We start from the raw sequence: 16,788 nt of genomic DNA on the forward strand, positions 1-16,788 counted from the left end.
GACAGTGGCATCAGAAGGAGTCTGGGTATGGAAGATAGATACCTGGGTTTGAATCCTGGTCTTAAGTTCCTTGTTAGCTGTGGGACCCTGGGTAGTTCATTTCACTTCTCTAGGCTTACCTCCACATCTGTGAAACTAGGATGCCACTCCTGACTAGCAGAAGTGTTATAAGAATTGGCAGTAATCCACAGCAGGTACCTCACACACCTGATTTGTGCCAGGCACTCTCCTGAGTGGTGAAAGTACAGTATAGTCAGTAGATAGGAACTATCGTGATTCTTGTGCCAATGAGTTCTTCCCATGTGTGGAATATTTTAAAAGAAAGATGATACAGGGGAATTGGACACGTAGAAAACTGGTGGTGCATCAGGAACTGAAAAATGCTCGGGAATTTTATTCAAGCCAACTTCATTGTGAAAAATTTATGTATAACGTGTTTTTTCTTTTTTTCCTGGAGTGCCCCAACCTGAGGAAATCATCTTATTCATTATTAGCATAGTTTCCTCTTAAAGCTTTACTTTAAGTTTGCACTGCAGACCATGGTACATAAATGTGTCTTGATTTAAGGAAGCTGAGCTACTAAGGATAGTCTCCCCTCCTGTTTTAATGGCCACTGCAATAACTATTATTCCCTTTCAGGGCCCAATCATTGACTTCCAAGGGCTGCTCACAGATGCCATCAAAGGAGCAACCAGTGAACTTGGCTTGAACAGCTTCGACTGTAACCCAGACCCCTCAGTAAGTGGCTAGGATGGGACATTCATCTTGCAAACTGTCAAAATCCAGATGAAATTCTGGAATACAATTTTGAGTCCAGAGGAGCCTTGAGATCCAGTTAAAGGGCACAGCGATCTGCCACCATTGGTGCCATGGAGCTCTGCGCTCTGTTTTCCTTCCTAAGTGATGAAGCAATTTTGTAACGTGAGGCTTTCTACTCTCATCATCAGGAACGACTGTTGAAACCTCTGAGTGCATTTATTGGCATGAACAGTGAGATGCGAGAATTGGCAGCCGTGGTGAGCCGGGTAAGATCTGATATTCAATTCACAAATTTACGGAGGCAGACTGGGGCTCCAGGAGCATTGTGGGCTGCTTCTTTTATTAATAACAATAAATATGATCATTTATTTATAAAGTGCCCCCACTTGCGAAGGCACTCATATTGTTTAGAGGCACAATAATGCATGATGAATAAATTATAGAATCATAAAATTACAATACAAAAAGCCCACCATCTCACTATAGAGGCCAAGATAACCCAAAGAGAAAAGGACTTAGAAAGGAAGGGACAGGTGAAAGGTTTTAGAGCTAAGCCAAGATTTAAGGAAAGAAAGCCTCTTAGAGAAGGAGAGAGGACGTCTGTATTTTGTTTAAACAGTCTAAGCCTAGAAATAGAGATGTCAGGAGTCTGGTTTTATAATTGGAAATTTTCATGAAGAAACAGATTAGTGGGAAAGATCTTACCATCTACACGACTGATTTTTTTCAAGCTTGGTCCCCCAGGACCTAAAGGCAGTGAAATCTAGTGGTTGATGACACACAAGCTTGGGAATAGGTTGACCTGGATTTGATTTCTAGATCCTCCTCTTTTTCACTCTGTGACTTGGGGCAAGTCCCTTGGTAACAGAATAGATTCCTGAATTGTAGGAGATTTTTCTAATCTCCAGTGATCTCATATTTAATGAAAGACTGAAACCTAGGCAGGCTCCTTCCTGGATGTTTAAAATGATGCAAAAATTGCACAGCTGCTCTGAGGTCGTTAAGGTCCCCAGGTCTCCATTTAGCCCAGTGGGTGTCCCCTACACACCTCTGATGTGTTAGGCATGTGCTAGCAGCTGGAAACACAAAGGTGAATGGGGGCTGGGGAGAATCTGTATCTTCTTAGGGAAGAAGAGACACAGGAAATAGCCCGTGAGAGAGGGCAGAAGAGGGCGGAGGGGAGGCATTCTGAGCAGAGGTACAGACAAGTGAGTTGAAGCGCTTATGCAGTGTTTCTGGGAACCAACTGAAACACCATTAGAAATGGTGGGAGAAGGGACTGGAGAGCGAGGCTGGGGTTCCTGCGTGTTAGGGCGCTGTGAACAGTACCCGAGGCTGGGCTCAGTCTATACCAGACGGAGAATCTCTGAAAGGCTTCCATCAGGAGAATGGGATAATCGAATGTGGTTTTAGACAGCTTGTTCTAATGACAGTGTGGAAGGCCATCAAGAAATGGAGATAAGACCAACTCAGAAGTTATTATCAGTGAGAGGATGAGGGGTTGAGCCCGGCTACGGTAATTAGGATGCATAAGAGAGCAGAGAAAAATATTGTTATACCCCCAAATCAAGTCTTGTTACTGTCTTTGCAAATGGATACCGCGACTAGTGATGATAAAGTTGTGGAGTAGAAGTGGCCTGGAATGATTCCACCTGGAATCCTTTCTACAGAACTGTGAGAGGCAGTCATACGGACTCTGCTTGAAAGCCGACAGGGATGGGGAGCTCACCTCCCACTGAGGCAGTTCTACTGAGTTCTGATAACTTTTGATTGAGATAAGGAGGAACTTCCTACTGGGAAATTATAAACACCACCATGTGGAATTCAGTGTCCATGCTTGATGAGGACAAGAGATTCTGCTGTTACCGATGGACGCCTTGAACTCCAATGAATGCCCATTGTGTGCAAAGCTTTTCCTAAGGAAGTGTGGTAATAAGAGTGAGTGGCTGGTCCTTTCAAGACGGGGTGGTTGTCATCTCACCCAGGAATGGATCCTGCAATCACACAGTATCAAAATCACCTGTGTAAAGAGTTTCTCTAAGAAACGTTGTCACCCCTTGTGGAGGGACCTGGGCGGATGGGGCACTGAATGGGGGCACAGCATCTCACCAGCATTTAAAACATATGTTTTTACATATTATATAGATTTAATAGGATGCACCAGGTCTCAGCTGCAGCACACAGGATCTTCACTGCATCATGAGAGATCTTTTGATTCAGTGTGAGGGCTCAGTAGTTGCGACACTTGGGGGCTTAGCTGGTACTTGGGCTTAGTTGCCCCTTGGCACGTGGGATCTCAGACCCAGACCAGGGATCAAGCCCATGTCCCCCGCATTGAGAGAGTGATTCTTAACCACTAGACCACCAAGAAAGTCCCCGGTTTTATGTTTTTTCAATCATGTGCATGTATCACTTTTTAAAAAATTAAATAAATATAAAATTAGTTTCCAGATTGTTCTGTAGTCACTCAGAATGACTGTGGAAGGGAGGTGGGTTTTTTTTTTTTCTTTTTTGCTATAACACTCTAGACAAGTTTGCCCAAAACAGCTCCACTGAGAAAAGCCCCTGAGTGACTGTTCTGAGCATCTTGTGAAATTGAAGTTTGGAGACTGCAAATTAGTTATCAGTAAAAGCTACCTTAATTGATTATCCTCCGTGGTTGCTATGGGTCCTCCGTGGTTGCTATGGGGCTCTACTCTGTGAGGGGAAAACTGTACTTTCACTTGGTTGTTGGCTTCCTTGGATTTTGTAGAAGCAATTGCTCCTGATGGAAGTAGGGAGCAGTCACTAGGGAAAAAGAGAAATTGGTTTCAGAGGAGCATTATCTCTTTTATGTAGCAAATTAGAAAGTGTTGTTGAGATCAAGGAGCAGGAGAGAGTCCAGGCACCAGCTAGGAACTCTGTTTCGGATTAAAAGCTAACGTAATTTGTAGGCATGTTCTGTAGCTTCTTTGATTACAGTCGTAAATCAGCATGGTTTGTTATTGACTTGAAGACAGGTATAGTCCATTATTCGGAGATTTTTTCTTTTTGGTAAATTTTATGGTGTATTACTGTTGTTGTTTAGTCACTAAGTCGTGTCCTACTCTTTTGCAACCCCATGGACTGTAGCCCGCCAGGCTCTTCTGTCCATGGGATTTTCCAGGCAAGAATACTGGAGTGGGTTGCTATTTTCTTCTCCAGGGGATCTTCCTGACCTCAGGGATCGAACTCAGGGATTGAACCCACATCTCCTGCATTGGCAGTTGGATCTTCACTGAGCCACCTGGGAAGCCCCTTATTTTGTGTGTGTGTATGTAGTTGGAGAAGGAAATGGCAACCCACTCCAATATTCTTGCCTGGAGAATTCCATGGACAGAGGAGCCTGGCAGGCTACAGTCCATGGGGTTGCAAAGAGTTGGACACGACTGAGTGACTAACACTTTCCCTTTCATATATATGTATATATATATATATGCATATATATTTTGTATATAGAGCTAATATTTGTATATATACATATTTTGTATACATATATATGTACATGTGCATGCATGCATGCTAAGTCAACTCTTTGTGACCCTATGGACTGTATTCTGTCAGACTCCTCTGTCCATGGGATCCTCCAGGCAAGAATCCTGGAGTGGGCTGCCATGCCCTCCCCCAGGGGAGCTTCCCGACCCAGGGATCGGTCCTGCAGCTCTTATGTCTCCTTTGGTGGCAGGTGGGAACTTGACTACTCGAGCCACCTGGGAAGCCCATGTATGTATAAGTCTGTATACAAAGCCTTTTAAAATGTGTATATATACACATGTATGTACATATATATACACACATATATAATGTATGCACATATATATGCATGTGTATACATATATATACATATATATGTGTGTGTGTGTGTGTGTATATATATATATACAAGTAAATGGCAGCCCACTCCAGTATTCTTGCCCAGGAAATCCCATGGACAGAGGAGCTTGGTGGGCTATAATCCATAGGGCCACAAAGAGTCAGACACAAATGAAGCAACATAGCACACACACACATACATACATACATATATGTTTAATTTGGCTACACCAGGTCTTCGTTGTGGTGTGTGGGCTCTAGTTCCCTGAGCAGGGATTGAACCTGGGCCCCCTGCTTTGGGAGCCCAGAATCTTGGACCACCAGAGAAGTCCCTAGGAGATTTTTTTTTAACCCTAGAAGTACAGTATTATATTATGAATATGTTCTTCAGGGAAAATCACTAAATATTTTCATGGCATCCCTTTGGTGAACTGATGTCAAATTACAATATGTATATACATATGTATCTAATACAAAAAGCTGTTTTTATCACAAGCACTTTATGTCCTATTGCAAGTCAAGTATTCTCCTGCTCCTGTGTTTATTACAGCTGTGAAGGAGAACATTAGTTTTAACAGAATGATCAAATGTGCATTGCAGGACATTTATCTCCATAATCCAAACATAAAGTGGAATGACATTATTGGACTTGATGCAGCCAAGCAGTTAGTCAAAGAAGCTGTTGTGTATCCTACAAGGGTAAGGATAGGAGGCCTCTTGGGAGGCCCAATTTCTGTTCATTATCCATGGGGCAAGCTCACCTATCAGGAAGAGAAAGACAGGGTGATTTTCTGTTCATAAGTTGACTTTTTATTTTCGTTTTTTAAAATTCAAGTATATTTTAAAAAATTTTACAGTGTTGTATTGATTTCTGCCGTACAACAATGTGAATCAGCCATAATTATACATACATCCCCTCCCTCCCGAGTTTCCCGTCTTCGCCCCATCCCATCCCTCCAGGTCATCACAGAGCACCAGACGGCTCCCTGTGCTACACGGCAGCTTCTCACCAGCTGTCCTTCTTACAGCTGACGGCGTGTATACGCTCATGCTACTTTCTCCTTTTGTTCCACTCTCCCTCCCCCACTGTGTCGACAAGCCCATTCTCTACATCCGCATCTCCATTCCTTCCCTACAGATAGATTCTTCAGTACCATTTTTTCGATTCCATATACATGCATTAATATCCTGTATTTTGTGTTTCTCTTTCTGACTTACTTCACTCTGTATAACAAGCTCTAAGTTCATATACCTCACTAGAACTGACTCAAATTCATTCTTCTTTACGACTAAGTAATATTCCATTGTAGGTATATACCACATCTTCTTTATCTGTTCATCTGTCGATGGACATCTGGGCTGCTTCCATGTCCTGGCTATTGTAAATGGTGCTGCTCTGAACACTGTGTCTGAGTACATGTGTCTTTTTCGATTATGGTTTTCGCGTGGTACATACCCAGTTGTGGGGTTGCTGGGCCATATGGTAGATTTATTCCTAGTTTTTTAAGGAATCCCCATACTGTTCTCCATAAGGCTGTATCCATTCTCATTTTACATTCCCACCAACAGTGGAGGGTTCCCTTTTCTCATCTTCTCCAGCATTGTTTTGATGATGGCCATTCTGCCTGGTGTGAGGCGATACCTCATTATACTTTTGATTTGCATGTCCCTAATAATTAGTGATGTTGAGCCTCTTTTCACGTGTTTACTGGTCATACATTCACTTTTTGCCTATGTCACAATATTTTGTCAATACAGGAGCACCAAGGCTCTGTCCATTCTAGGCCATTTGAAATCATGTTACATATTGGTTGAAGGCAGGTGTCTCCTCTAAGAGGTAATTTAAGATCTAAGACTCTGTAGTATATATGATTAGTCAGTTACTATTAGCCTGCCTCCCTAAATATACTTATTATAGTAAAAATGCCTGCCATAGGAGAGAGCATCTGACTGTGTTTGCATGGATTTCCCTCCGCCTCATCCCCAGTACTCCCATCATTGAGGGCTTTGCTTTTGGCTGGTTGTAAAGACTAGACAGCCCCTTCCAGGGCACCAGGTAGTAGAGCCATTGAGTTGTTCTCATTGCTTACTGCTGACAAATCTTTGTGCAGAGTGGCTCACTAAACAGGAAGAAAAATAGAAAAACGAAACTCCATGTTTGGTTTATACCAGTGGCGGTGAGGTCAGTGTTGTTCGGTCACTAAGTCTGACTTTGCGACCCCATGGACTGTAGCATGCCAGGCTTCCCTGTCCTTCACTATCTCCCGGAGTTTGCTCAAACTCATGTCCATTGAGTCGATGATGCCATCCAACCATCCCATCTTCTGCCTTCTCATTCTCCTCCTGCCCTCAATCTTTCCCAGCATCAGGGTCTTTTCCAATGCTTCGCATCAGGTGGCCAAAATATTGAAGTTTCAGCTTCTGCATCAATCCTTCTAATGGATATTCAGGGTTGATTTCTTTTAGGATTGACTGGTTTGATACTAAACAGGAAGAAAAATAGAAAGCAAGACTACACGTTTGGTTTACAGCAGTGGTGATGAGGTCAGTGTACCACATGGCTTTTGCTGTGTGACTGACCACCCCAACACTTAGTGCCTTAGAACCACAATCATTTCCTTGTTTGCAGCAGTTCTGTGGGTGGGCATTTGGGACTGGGCTCGGCAGGGCCAGCTTACGCTTTTCTGCGTGATGTTGGTTGGGCTCACTCACATGTCTGGGGTATCAGCCAGTCTGGCTGGAGAAGATGGAGAGGCTGGGAAAGCTGGGGTCACCAGGGCCCCTGAGACCTCTCTCTGCCTCTCATCCTCCAGCAGGAGAGCCCAGTCTTGTTCACGTGGTGGCAGCGAGTTCCCAGACAGAAGCAAGAAAGGGCCCAATCGCTGAGCCTTTCCCATGCCCTTATATTTTCAAGTCTCTTCTACGTGCTAAGGCCCCACTGGCCAAATTCATGAGGCCAAGTCCAGATCCAAGTGGTGGAGAAATATCCTCTGCCTCTTGATGTAAGGAGCTGCAAATAATTAGTGGCCAGTTTTGGTGATCTCCTGCAGTCAGGATTACAATTTTACTTTCTTGAATAACCTATTTATTCTTACCCCTGAGCCCTTGCAGCCCCTGATTTTTGGATGCTTCTATTCGAATGAGACAAAATCAGTCAGTTTGGACTGTCTTTCCTTTCTTCCTTCCTGTGTTCAGACACGTAGGGGAGGAACTACAGTGGTGGTCAGAGTAAGTAGAAAGGTATTCCCTGCTTCCTCTGAGTGGCTCCATTGTTCAAGTCTTCTTGTGCAAAAGGCTAGAGCATCTCATTGAGACTCTCTGGATGTGTTATCGCCGTGGTATTTGAAGTTGCATATGATGTCAAGATTTTGAATTAGCATCAGTAAGAAGCTAATAGCTAGTTATAATTTTACTGTTCCTTTTCCTTCTCTCTTGTCTTTTACCAACTCCAGATGGTTTGAATTTGAACTAACAGGAGAGATTCACTGAAGTCCACGCGTGTCCTGTTAGGAGTCGGTGTCTCATTACGTATTATGCGTTGCATATTCTCAACTTCCAAATCAGGCTTCACCATAACATTGAACTTTACTTCATACACCTTTCTATATTGGTTTTAAAAAGTTGGCATCTTAAAGAGTGTACCTGCTTCACAACATTCAAAAGACTGCTCGAACTCTAGGGGAAATCGTTATTTGTGTGTGAGCGGTGACTGGTGCAATGGAGGGGATAGTACCCATACGTGCCTGTCTTCTCCTGAAAATAACTGCTCTTTTAAAAGGCAAAAAAATTCAGCCATGCCTCCTATCCAGAGTGAAAGTCAAATTTTGATAAATTAGATACTCGTGTGTGTGTGTGTGTGTGTGTGTGTGTGTGTGTGTGTGTTGGGGGGGCGGTGTATACAGAGAGAGAGACAGCCAGTCTTAAAAAAGGAGGGGCTGGCCCAGAGTTGCCTGTGTTTCACCCTAGCTCCCCTAGCTTGCCTGAGCTGAGGGTGTGCAGGCTGCCCTGCAGGTACCAAATCTCATCATTGTTCCTTGCTCCCACAGTACCCACAGCTGTTTACAGGAATTCTTTCCCCCTGGAGAGGACTGCTGCTCTATGGACCTCCAGGTAAAGGGATCTTTCTGCTGTGATCTTGGTGTGAAGCGAGTGTGCAGGGGATGAATGTGCATCTGTCTTCCCTTCGGGACTGAGGCAGCGCGTGCTGTGTGCCCACCTCCTGTGTTGCTTGTGTGACTGTCTTGTGTCTGTCAGCAGAGGGATGGAGTTCGAGGGTCGCTCATGTTTTACCCACATGTGTCTCCAGGTACAGGAAAGACTTTACTGGCCAAAGCTGTGGCTACGGAATGCAAAACCACCTTCTTTAATATTTCTGCATCTACCATTGTCAGCAAATGGAGAGGGGACTCAGAAAAGCTTGTTCGGGTAGGGTTTCTTGATTTTGTTTCTTTAGAATGAATTCTGGCAGAAGACAGTGGTACAGAATGATGACAGTGGTCTTGTTTGTTCTTAAGTGATTTAAATGTTCAAATTTATCCTGGATCTTAATGACCAAAAGCCCGGGAGGTGGATTGACTGCTGTGTAGCTGCTAGCGGTGCCCCTATCAGCAAACATGATCTCCCTTCTTTGGGAATTTGGCCAACAGCCCCTTTTCGATTCACGTGACATAGAAACAGAACCATGAAAAAAATGGTCTCTGTAGTGGCCTATTTTTCTTTTATTCAAGAAACATTTATTATTAAGCATGTTCAGTATATTCAGTTAAGATTTACTGAGAGGCTACTGTGGTATGCTGTCCTTATACTAGATACTCTAAGGAAGAATCAAGAAAACTTACTCTTAAAACTTACTCTTTCAGTTGCTCTAGCCAACTTTCCTCCACAGCGCTATAGGCTGGAGGGACTTTTTTTTAATTCCCTTAGGAGATTGTTTTTATCTTTATAATATACCATTTCTAAGAGTATATGGTATATATTTTAAAAAATATTTATTCATTTTTAACTGATTGATGATTGGTTTACAATATTGTTTTGATTTCTGTCATAAATCCACATGAATTAATCATGAAAGTGAAAGTTGCTCAGTCGTGTCCAACTCTTTGCGACCCCATGGAGTGTAGCCCAACAGGCTCCTCTGTCTGTGGAATTCTCCAGCCAGAATACTGGAGTGGGTAGCCTTTCCCTTCCCCAGGGGATCTTCCCAACCCAGGAATCGAACCCAGGTCTCCCACATTGCAGGCAGATTCTTTACAGCTGAGCCGCAAGGGAAGCCCAAGAATACTAGAGTGGGCAGCCTATCCCTTCTCCAGTGGATCTTACAACTCAGGAATCAAACTGGGGTCTCCTGCACTGCAGGCAAATTCTTTACCAACTAAGCTATCAGGGAAGCCACAGGTGTACGTATGTCTCCTCCCTCTTGCATCTCCATCCCACCTCCCGTCCATTCCCACCCCTCTAGGTTATTACAGAGCCCCAGTTTGAGTTCCCTGAGTCGTACAGCAAATTCTCATTGGCTGTCTATTTACATATGTTAGTGTATATGCATCCATCCTACTCTCTCCACTTATCTCACCCTCTCCCCCATCTATCTTACTCTCTTCTCCCCCACCCTTGTCCCTGAGTCTTTTCTCTATGTCTGCATCTGCGTTGCTGTTCTATGAACAGATTCATCAGTACCATCCTTCTAGATGACATATATATGCATTAATACAGGATATTTTTTTCTCTTTCTGACTTACTTCACTGTTTAATAGGCTCTAGGTTCATCCACCTCATTAGAACTGACTCAAATGTGTTCCTTTTTATGGCTGAGTAATTATATATGTACCACGGCTTCTTTATCCGTTCATCTATCAATGGACATCTAGGTTACTTCCAAGTCTTGGCTACTGTAAGTAGTGCTGCAATTAACATTGGGGTATGTGTGTCTTTTTCAGTTTTGATTTCCTCAGGGTAATACCTAGGAGTGGTATTGCTGGGTCACATGGTGTCTTTATTCCTAGTTTTTAAAGGAATCTCCATATTGTCTTCCATAGTGGCTGTATCAGTTTACATTCTCACCAGCAGTGTAGTAGGAGGGTGCCCTTTTCTCCACACCCTCTCCAGCACTTGTTGTTTGTGGATTTTTTGATCTGGCCATTCTGTCTGGGGTGAAGTGATATCTCATTGTAGTTGTGATTTGCATTTCTCTAATCGTGAGTGATGTTGAGCATCTTTTTATATGTTTATTACCATCTGAATGTCTTCTTTGGAGAAATATCTGTTTAGGTCTTTTGCCCACTTTTTGATTGGGTTGTTTGTTTTTCTGGTATTGAGTTGTATGAGTTGCTTGTATATTCTGGAAATTAATTCTCTGTCAGTTGTTTAATTTGCTGTTTATTTTCTCCCATTCTGAGGGTTGACTTTTCACCTTGTTTATAGTTTCTTTTGCTGTGTAAAAGCTTTCAAGTTTAATTATGTCCCATTTATTTATAAATTCTTGTTTTTATTCCATGCTAGGAGGTGGGTCACAAATGATCTTGCTATTATTTATGTCATACAGTGTTCTGCTTATGTTTTCATCTAAGAGTTTTATAGTTTCTGGTCTTACATTTTGGTCTTTAATATATTTCAAGTTTATCTTTGTGTATGGTGTTAGGGAATAGATCTGATAGACAGAGTGGCTGATGAACTATGGACGGAGGTTTGTGACATTGTACAGGAGACAGGGATCAAGACCATCCCCAAGGAAAAGAAATGCAAAAAAGCAAAATGGCTCTCTGAGGAGGCCTGACAAATAGCTGTGAAAAGAAGAGAAGTGAAAAGGAAAGATATACCCATTTGAATGCAGAGTTCCAAAGAATAGCAAGGAGAGATAAGAAAGTCTTCCTCAGCGATCAGTGCAAAGAAATAGAGCAAAACAATAGAATGGGAAAGACTAGAGATCTCTTCAAGAAAATTAGAGATACCAAGGGAACATTTCATGCAAAGATGGGCTCAATAAAGGAAAGAAATGGTATGGACCTAACAGAAGGTGAAGATATTAAGAAGAAGTGGCAAGAATACAGAGAAGAACTGAACAAAAAAGATCTTCACGACACAGATAATCACGATGGTGTGATCACTTACCTAGAGCCAGACATCCTGGAATGGGAAGTCAAGTGGGCCTTAGGAAGCATCATTACAAACAAAGCTAGTGGAGGTGATGGAATTCCACTTGAGCTATTTCTGATCCTAAAAGGTGGTGCTGTGAAAGTGTTGCACTCAATATGTCAGCAAATTTGGAGAACTTAGCAGTGGCCACAGGACTGGAAAAGATCAGTTTTCATTCCAATCCCAAAGAAAGGCAATGCCAAAGAGTGCTCAAACTACCGCACAATCGCACTCATCTCACATGCTAGTAAAGTAATGCTCAAACTTCTTCAAGCTATGCTTCAACAGTACATGAACTGTGAACTTCTAGATATTCAAGCTGGTTTTAGAAAGGGCAGAGGAACCAGAGATCAAATTGCCAACATTGCTGGATCATCAAAAAAGCAGGAGAGTTCCAGAAAAATATCTGTTTCTGCTTTATTGACTATGCCAAAGCCTTTGACTGTGTGGATCACAATAAACTGTGGAAAATTCTGAAAGAGATGTGAATACCAGACCACCTAACCTGCCTCTTGAGAAACCTGTATGCAGGTCAGGAAGCAACAGTTAGAATTGGACATGGAACAACAGACTGGTTCCAAATAGGAAAAGGAGTATGTCAAGGCTGTATGTTGTCAGTCTGCTTATTTAACTTACATGCAGAGTACATCATGAGAAATGCTGGGCTGGAAGAAGCAGAAGCTGGAATCAAGATTGCCAGGAGAAATATCAATAACCTCCAATATGCAGATGACACCTCCCTTAGGACAGGAAGCGAAAAAGAACTAAAGAGCCTCTTGATGAAAGTGAAAGAGGAGAGTGAAAATGTTGGCTTAAAGCTCAACATTCAGAAAACGAAGATCATGGCATCTAGTCCCATCACTTCATGGGAAATAGATGGGGAAACAGTGGAAACAGTGTCAGACTTTATTTTTGGGGCTCCAAAATCACTGCAGATGGTGATTGCAACCATGAAATTAAAAGACGCTTACTCCTTGGAAGGAAAGTTATGACCAATCTAGACAGCATATTAAAAAGCAGAGACATTACTTTGTCAACAAAATAGTCAAGGCTATGGTTTTTCCAGTGGTCATGTATGGATGTGAGAGTTGGACTGTGAAGAAAGCTGAGTGCCGAAGAATTGATGCTTTCAAACTGTGGTGTTGCAGAAGACTCTTGAGAGTCCCTTGGACTGCAAGGAGATCCAACCAGTCCATCCTAAAGGAGATCAGTCCTAGCTGTTCATTGGAAGGACTGATGTTGAAGCTGAAACTCCAATACTTTGGCCACCTGATGCGAAGAGCTGATTCTTCGCAGAGTCGCAGAAGAGCTGACTCATCCCCGATCCTGGCAGGGATTGGGAGCAGGAGAAGGGGACAACAGAAGATCAGATGGTTGGATGGCCTCACCGAGTCAATGGAGATGAGTTTGGGTAAACTCCCGGAGTTGGTGATAGACAGGGAGGCCTGGTGTGCTATGGTTCATGGGGTCACAAAGAGTCAGACATGACTGAGTGACTGAACTGAACTGAAATGATGGTGTTAGGAAGTATTGTAATTTAATTCTTTTGCACATAGTTATCCAGTTCTTCCAGCACAGCTTATTAAAGAGACTATCTTTTTCCCGTTTTATATTCTTGCTTCTTTTATGACAACAAAAACACGATGACCCAAAACCTATGGGATGCAAAAAGAGCAGTTCTAGGGAAGTTTATGGAGAAGGAAATGGCAACCCACTCCAGTGTTCTTGCCTGGAGAATCCCAGGGACGAGGGAGCCTGGTCGGGCTGCTGTCTCTGGGGTCGCACAGAGTCGGACACCACTGAAGCGACTTAGCAGCAGCAGCAGCAGGGAAGTTTATAGCAGTGCAACACTACCTCAAAAAACAAGAAAAACATTGAATAGAAAATCTAACTCTACAACTAAAGCAGCTAGAAAAAGAAGAACCAAAAAATCCCAAAGTCAGAAGAAGGGAAGAAATCATAACAGTCAGAGCAGAAATAAATGAAAAAAAGGGAAAGAAACAATAGTAAAGATTAATAAAACTAAAAACTGGTTCTTTGAGAAGATAAACAGCATTGACAAACCATTAGCCAGACTCATCAAGAAAAAGGTGGAGAAAAATCAAATCAACAAAAAAGGTGAGGTTACAACAGACAATATAGAAATACAAAGGATTGTAAGAGAAGATTGTGATCAACTATATGCTAATAAAATGGACAATTTAGAGGAAATGGACAGATCCTTAGGAAAGTTCAAGCTCCCAAGACTGAAGCAGAAAGAAATACAAAGTCTGAACAAGCTGATTACAAACACTGAGGTTGAAACCGTGATCGAAATCTCCCAAAAAACAAAAACTTAGGACCAGATGTTTTCACAGGGGAGTTCTATCAAACATTTAGAGAAGAGCTAATCCCTGCCCTTCTGAAAGTCTTCCCAAAAATTGTAGAGGAAGGGACACTCACAGACTCATTTTACGAGGCCACAATCACCCTGATACCAAAACCAGACAAAGATATCATGAAAAAAGAAAGTTATAGGCCAATATCAATGATGAATACAGATGTAAAAATCTTCAACAAAATTCTAGCATGCAGAATTTAACAACACAGTAAAAAGATCATACACCATGATCAAGTTGGATTTATCCCAGGGATGCAAGGATACTTCAATATACACAAATCAATTAATGTGATACACCATATTAACAAATTGAAAAATAGAAACCCCATGATAATCTCAATAGATGCATAAAAAGCTTTTGACAAAATTCAGCACCCATTTATGGTAAAAACTCTTCAAAAAATGGGCATAGACAGAACCTACCTTAACATAATAAAGGCCATATACAACAAACACACAGCAAACATTCTCAGTGGTGAGTAACGGAAGACATTCCCTCTGACGTCAGAATGTCCATTTCTCACCACTATTATTCAACATAGCTTTGGAAGCCCAGTTACAGTAATCAGAGAAGAGAAATACAAGAAATTCAGAGTCTAAAGGAAGAAGTAAAACTCTCACTACTTGCCGATTACATGATACTATATATAAAAACCCTAAAAATACTATCAGAAAATTACTAGAACTAATCAGTGAATTTAGTAAAGTTGCAGGATACAGAATCAATATACAGAAATCACTTGCGTTCTTATATACTAACAATGACCAATCAGAAAGAAATTAAGGAATCAATCCCATTTACCGTAGTATATGGTATATTTTATATTATAAAATTTTATTATACCTTCCAGTCACCTTAAGAAAATACTTGTTTTAATTTATGCCTCAATGTAAGGTGGGTCCTGCTCAGAAATCCTGTTAAACTATTGCACTCTGTCGGGTGACTGGTAAGTAATCAATACAAAGTGAATGTAAATATGTTTTCTGAAAAAAGATTCCTTTAAAATATTACACTTAAGTTACATTTCCTTGGAGAGGCTCATCTTCAAAATGTTATGGCTTATTTGAAAGTGGTCATAAAATATTTTTAAAAGATTGGTTTACCTAAAATACCTAAAATAACCTATTTATTACTTTGTGATTGTCCTCAAGTTACTTCAAAAGTGTATATTTTTATACATTTTTATCACCCCTATCAGATTGTAATTTTTGGAAATCTGTGCTGACATCTTCTGTTTCATTGTTCTTCATCTTGAGTCTAACTCAGTGCCAGATGGGATTTAAACTTAATGCTCCTAAATTTATGGGTTTCATTTGATTCTAGTTAGCTATATTTCAATTAGCTTAAATCCAACTAACTAGAATTCTTATCAGCCTGAAGACTTCTTTCTAACATTCCATTTCTATGGGCTGAGGAACAGCAAAACGTACAAAGTGCCCTCAGAATCAGCTTTGAATCAGTGAGCAAAAAACACTGTAAGGTGTTCAGAGAAAAGATTCCATCAGATTCCTTGGACAGGACTCACCTAAGCAGAAGAAAAAATTCAGATGTTTATGAATATGGATTTTCTTGTTCAGTGTTGAACAACCAGAAAAGTCATTTAACTAGAATGCTCCATTCTCTGGGAGCATTTTATTTAACTCCAATTTTCCTCTGCTTCAGGAAGACTTCTGAGGATGAGGAAACAATTCCACCCCCAATTTCTCCCCTTTCCTTTACCAAATATTTTTAAAGTTGTCTTTAAAACAATATTAATAGTAAAAAGACTCCTGAGGTATCTTTCCAGAGGAAACCAGAACAGTTGCTGGTGCAGCTTTCCAGAGCATTTATTTGTATTCACATTAACCTCAACAACCATATCTCAGTTTTCCCTTCCTTTTAAAATACAAGTAGGAACATAGTACACTCTTCTGTACCTTGTGATTTTTTTTCACACTTAATAATGTAACTTGGATGTTGCTCTACCATTTTATAGACAGCCCTAACGTGGTTTTTATATGTCTGCATGTCATTTCATTGCATGGTTAAAGGCAAAATGTGTTTAACCAGCCTTTTCTCAATGGACATTTCCATTGTTCCCAGTCTCTTGCTATTATGAAGAAAGCTCTCCAAGCTCCTGTCTGCATATAGTACAGTGCAGGACAGTTTCTTTGAAGTAGAGTCGCTGATCAGAAGGAAGGAAAACCATTGATTGACAAATTCCCTGCCGACAGGGTTGCACCAGCTTGCACTCCCGTCAATGTGCGTGTGTTGGTTTCCACAGCCAACACCATGTAGCACCCCAATTTAAAAATCTTTGTCAGTCTGATAGTGAAAGTAATATTTCAGTGCTCAGATTTGCATTTCTTTCATTCTGAATGAATTTGAACATCGTTTTATAGGTTTAGAAGATATTCACATTTCTTTCTGTGAAATATATTTTTATTTTGGATATTAAAAATAATTCAAAAGGAAAACAGAGTCAGCTTGTAGTGCAGGAAATGCAGGAGACCCTGGTGCAATCCCTGGGTGGAGAAGATCCTGGAGAAGGAAATGGCTACACATTACAGTATTCTTGCCTGGAAAATTCCTTGGACAGAGGAGCCTGGCGGGCTATAGTCCATAGGGTCACAAAGAGTCAGACATGACCGAACAATCACGCAACCTGGAAGGAACCTATCTTCTGTGCTTTCTGAAATTACTCTAT

General features: G+C 41.5%; 1 protein-coding gene across 2 annotated transcripts in view; it reads left to right on the forward strand.

Annotated features, from left to right (window-relative positions):
• Positions 1-16,788, forward strand: part of KATNAL2 (katanin catalytic subunit A1 like 2) — a 57,248-nt gene that overhangs the window by 15,765 nt on the left and 24,695 nt on the right. For both annotated transcript variants that reach the window (XM_068993841.1, XM_068993842.1), the window contains exons 6-10: positions 640-738; positions 948-1,025; positions 5,191-5,289; positions 8,637-8,700; positions 8,897-9,015. In XM_068993841.1, the coding sequence (XP_068849942.1) occupies positions 640-738; positions 948-1,025; positions 5,191-5,289; positions 8,637-8,700; positions 8,897-9,015 (459 nt within the window). The remainder of the gene's footprint in view (positions 1-639; positions 739-947; positions 1,026-5,190; positions 5,290-8,636; positions 8,701-8,896; positions 9,016-16,788) is intronic.

This window comes from Capricornis sumatraensis, chromosome 21, assembly GCF_032405125.1.
Source record: "Capricornis sumatraensis isolate serow.1 chromosome 21, serow.2, whole genome shotgun sequence".
NCBI lineage: Eukaryota > Metazoa > Chordata > Mammalia > Artiodactyla > Bovidae > Capricornis > Capricornis sumatraensis.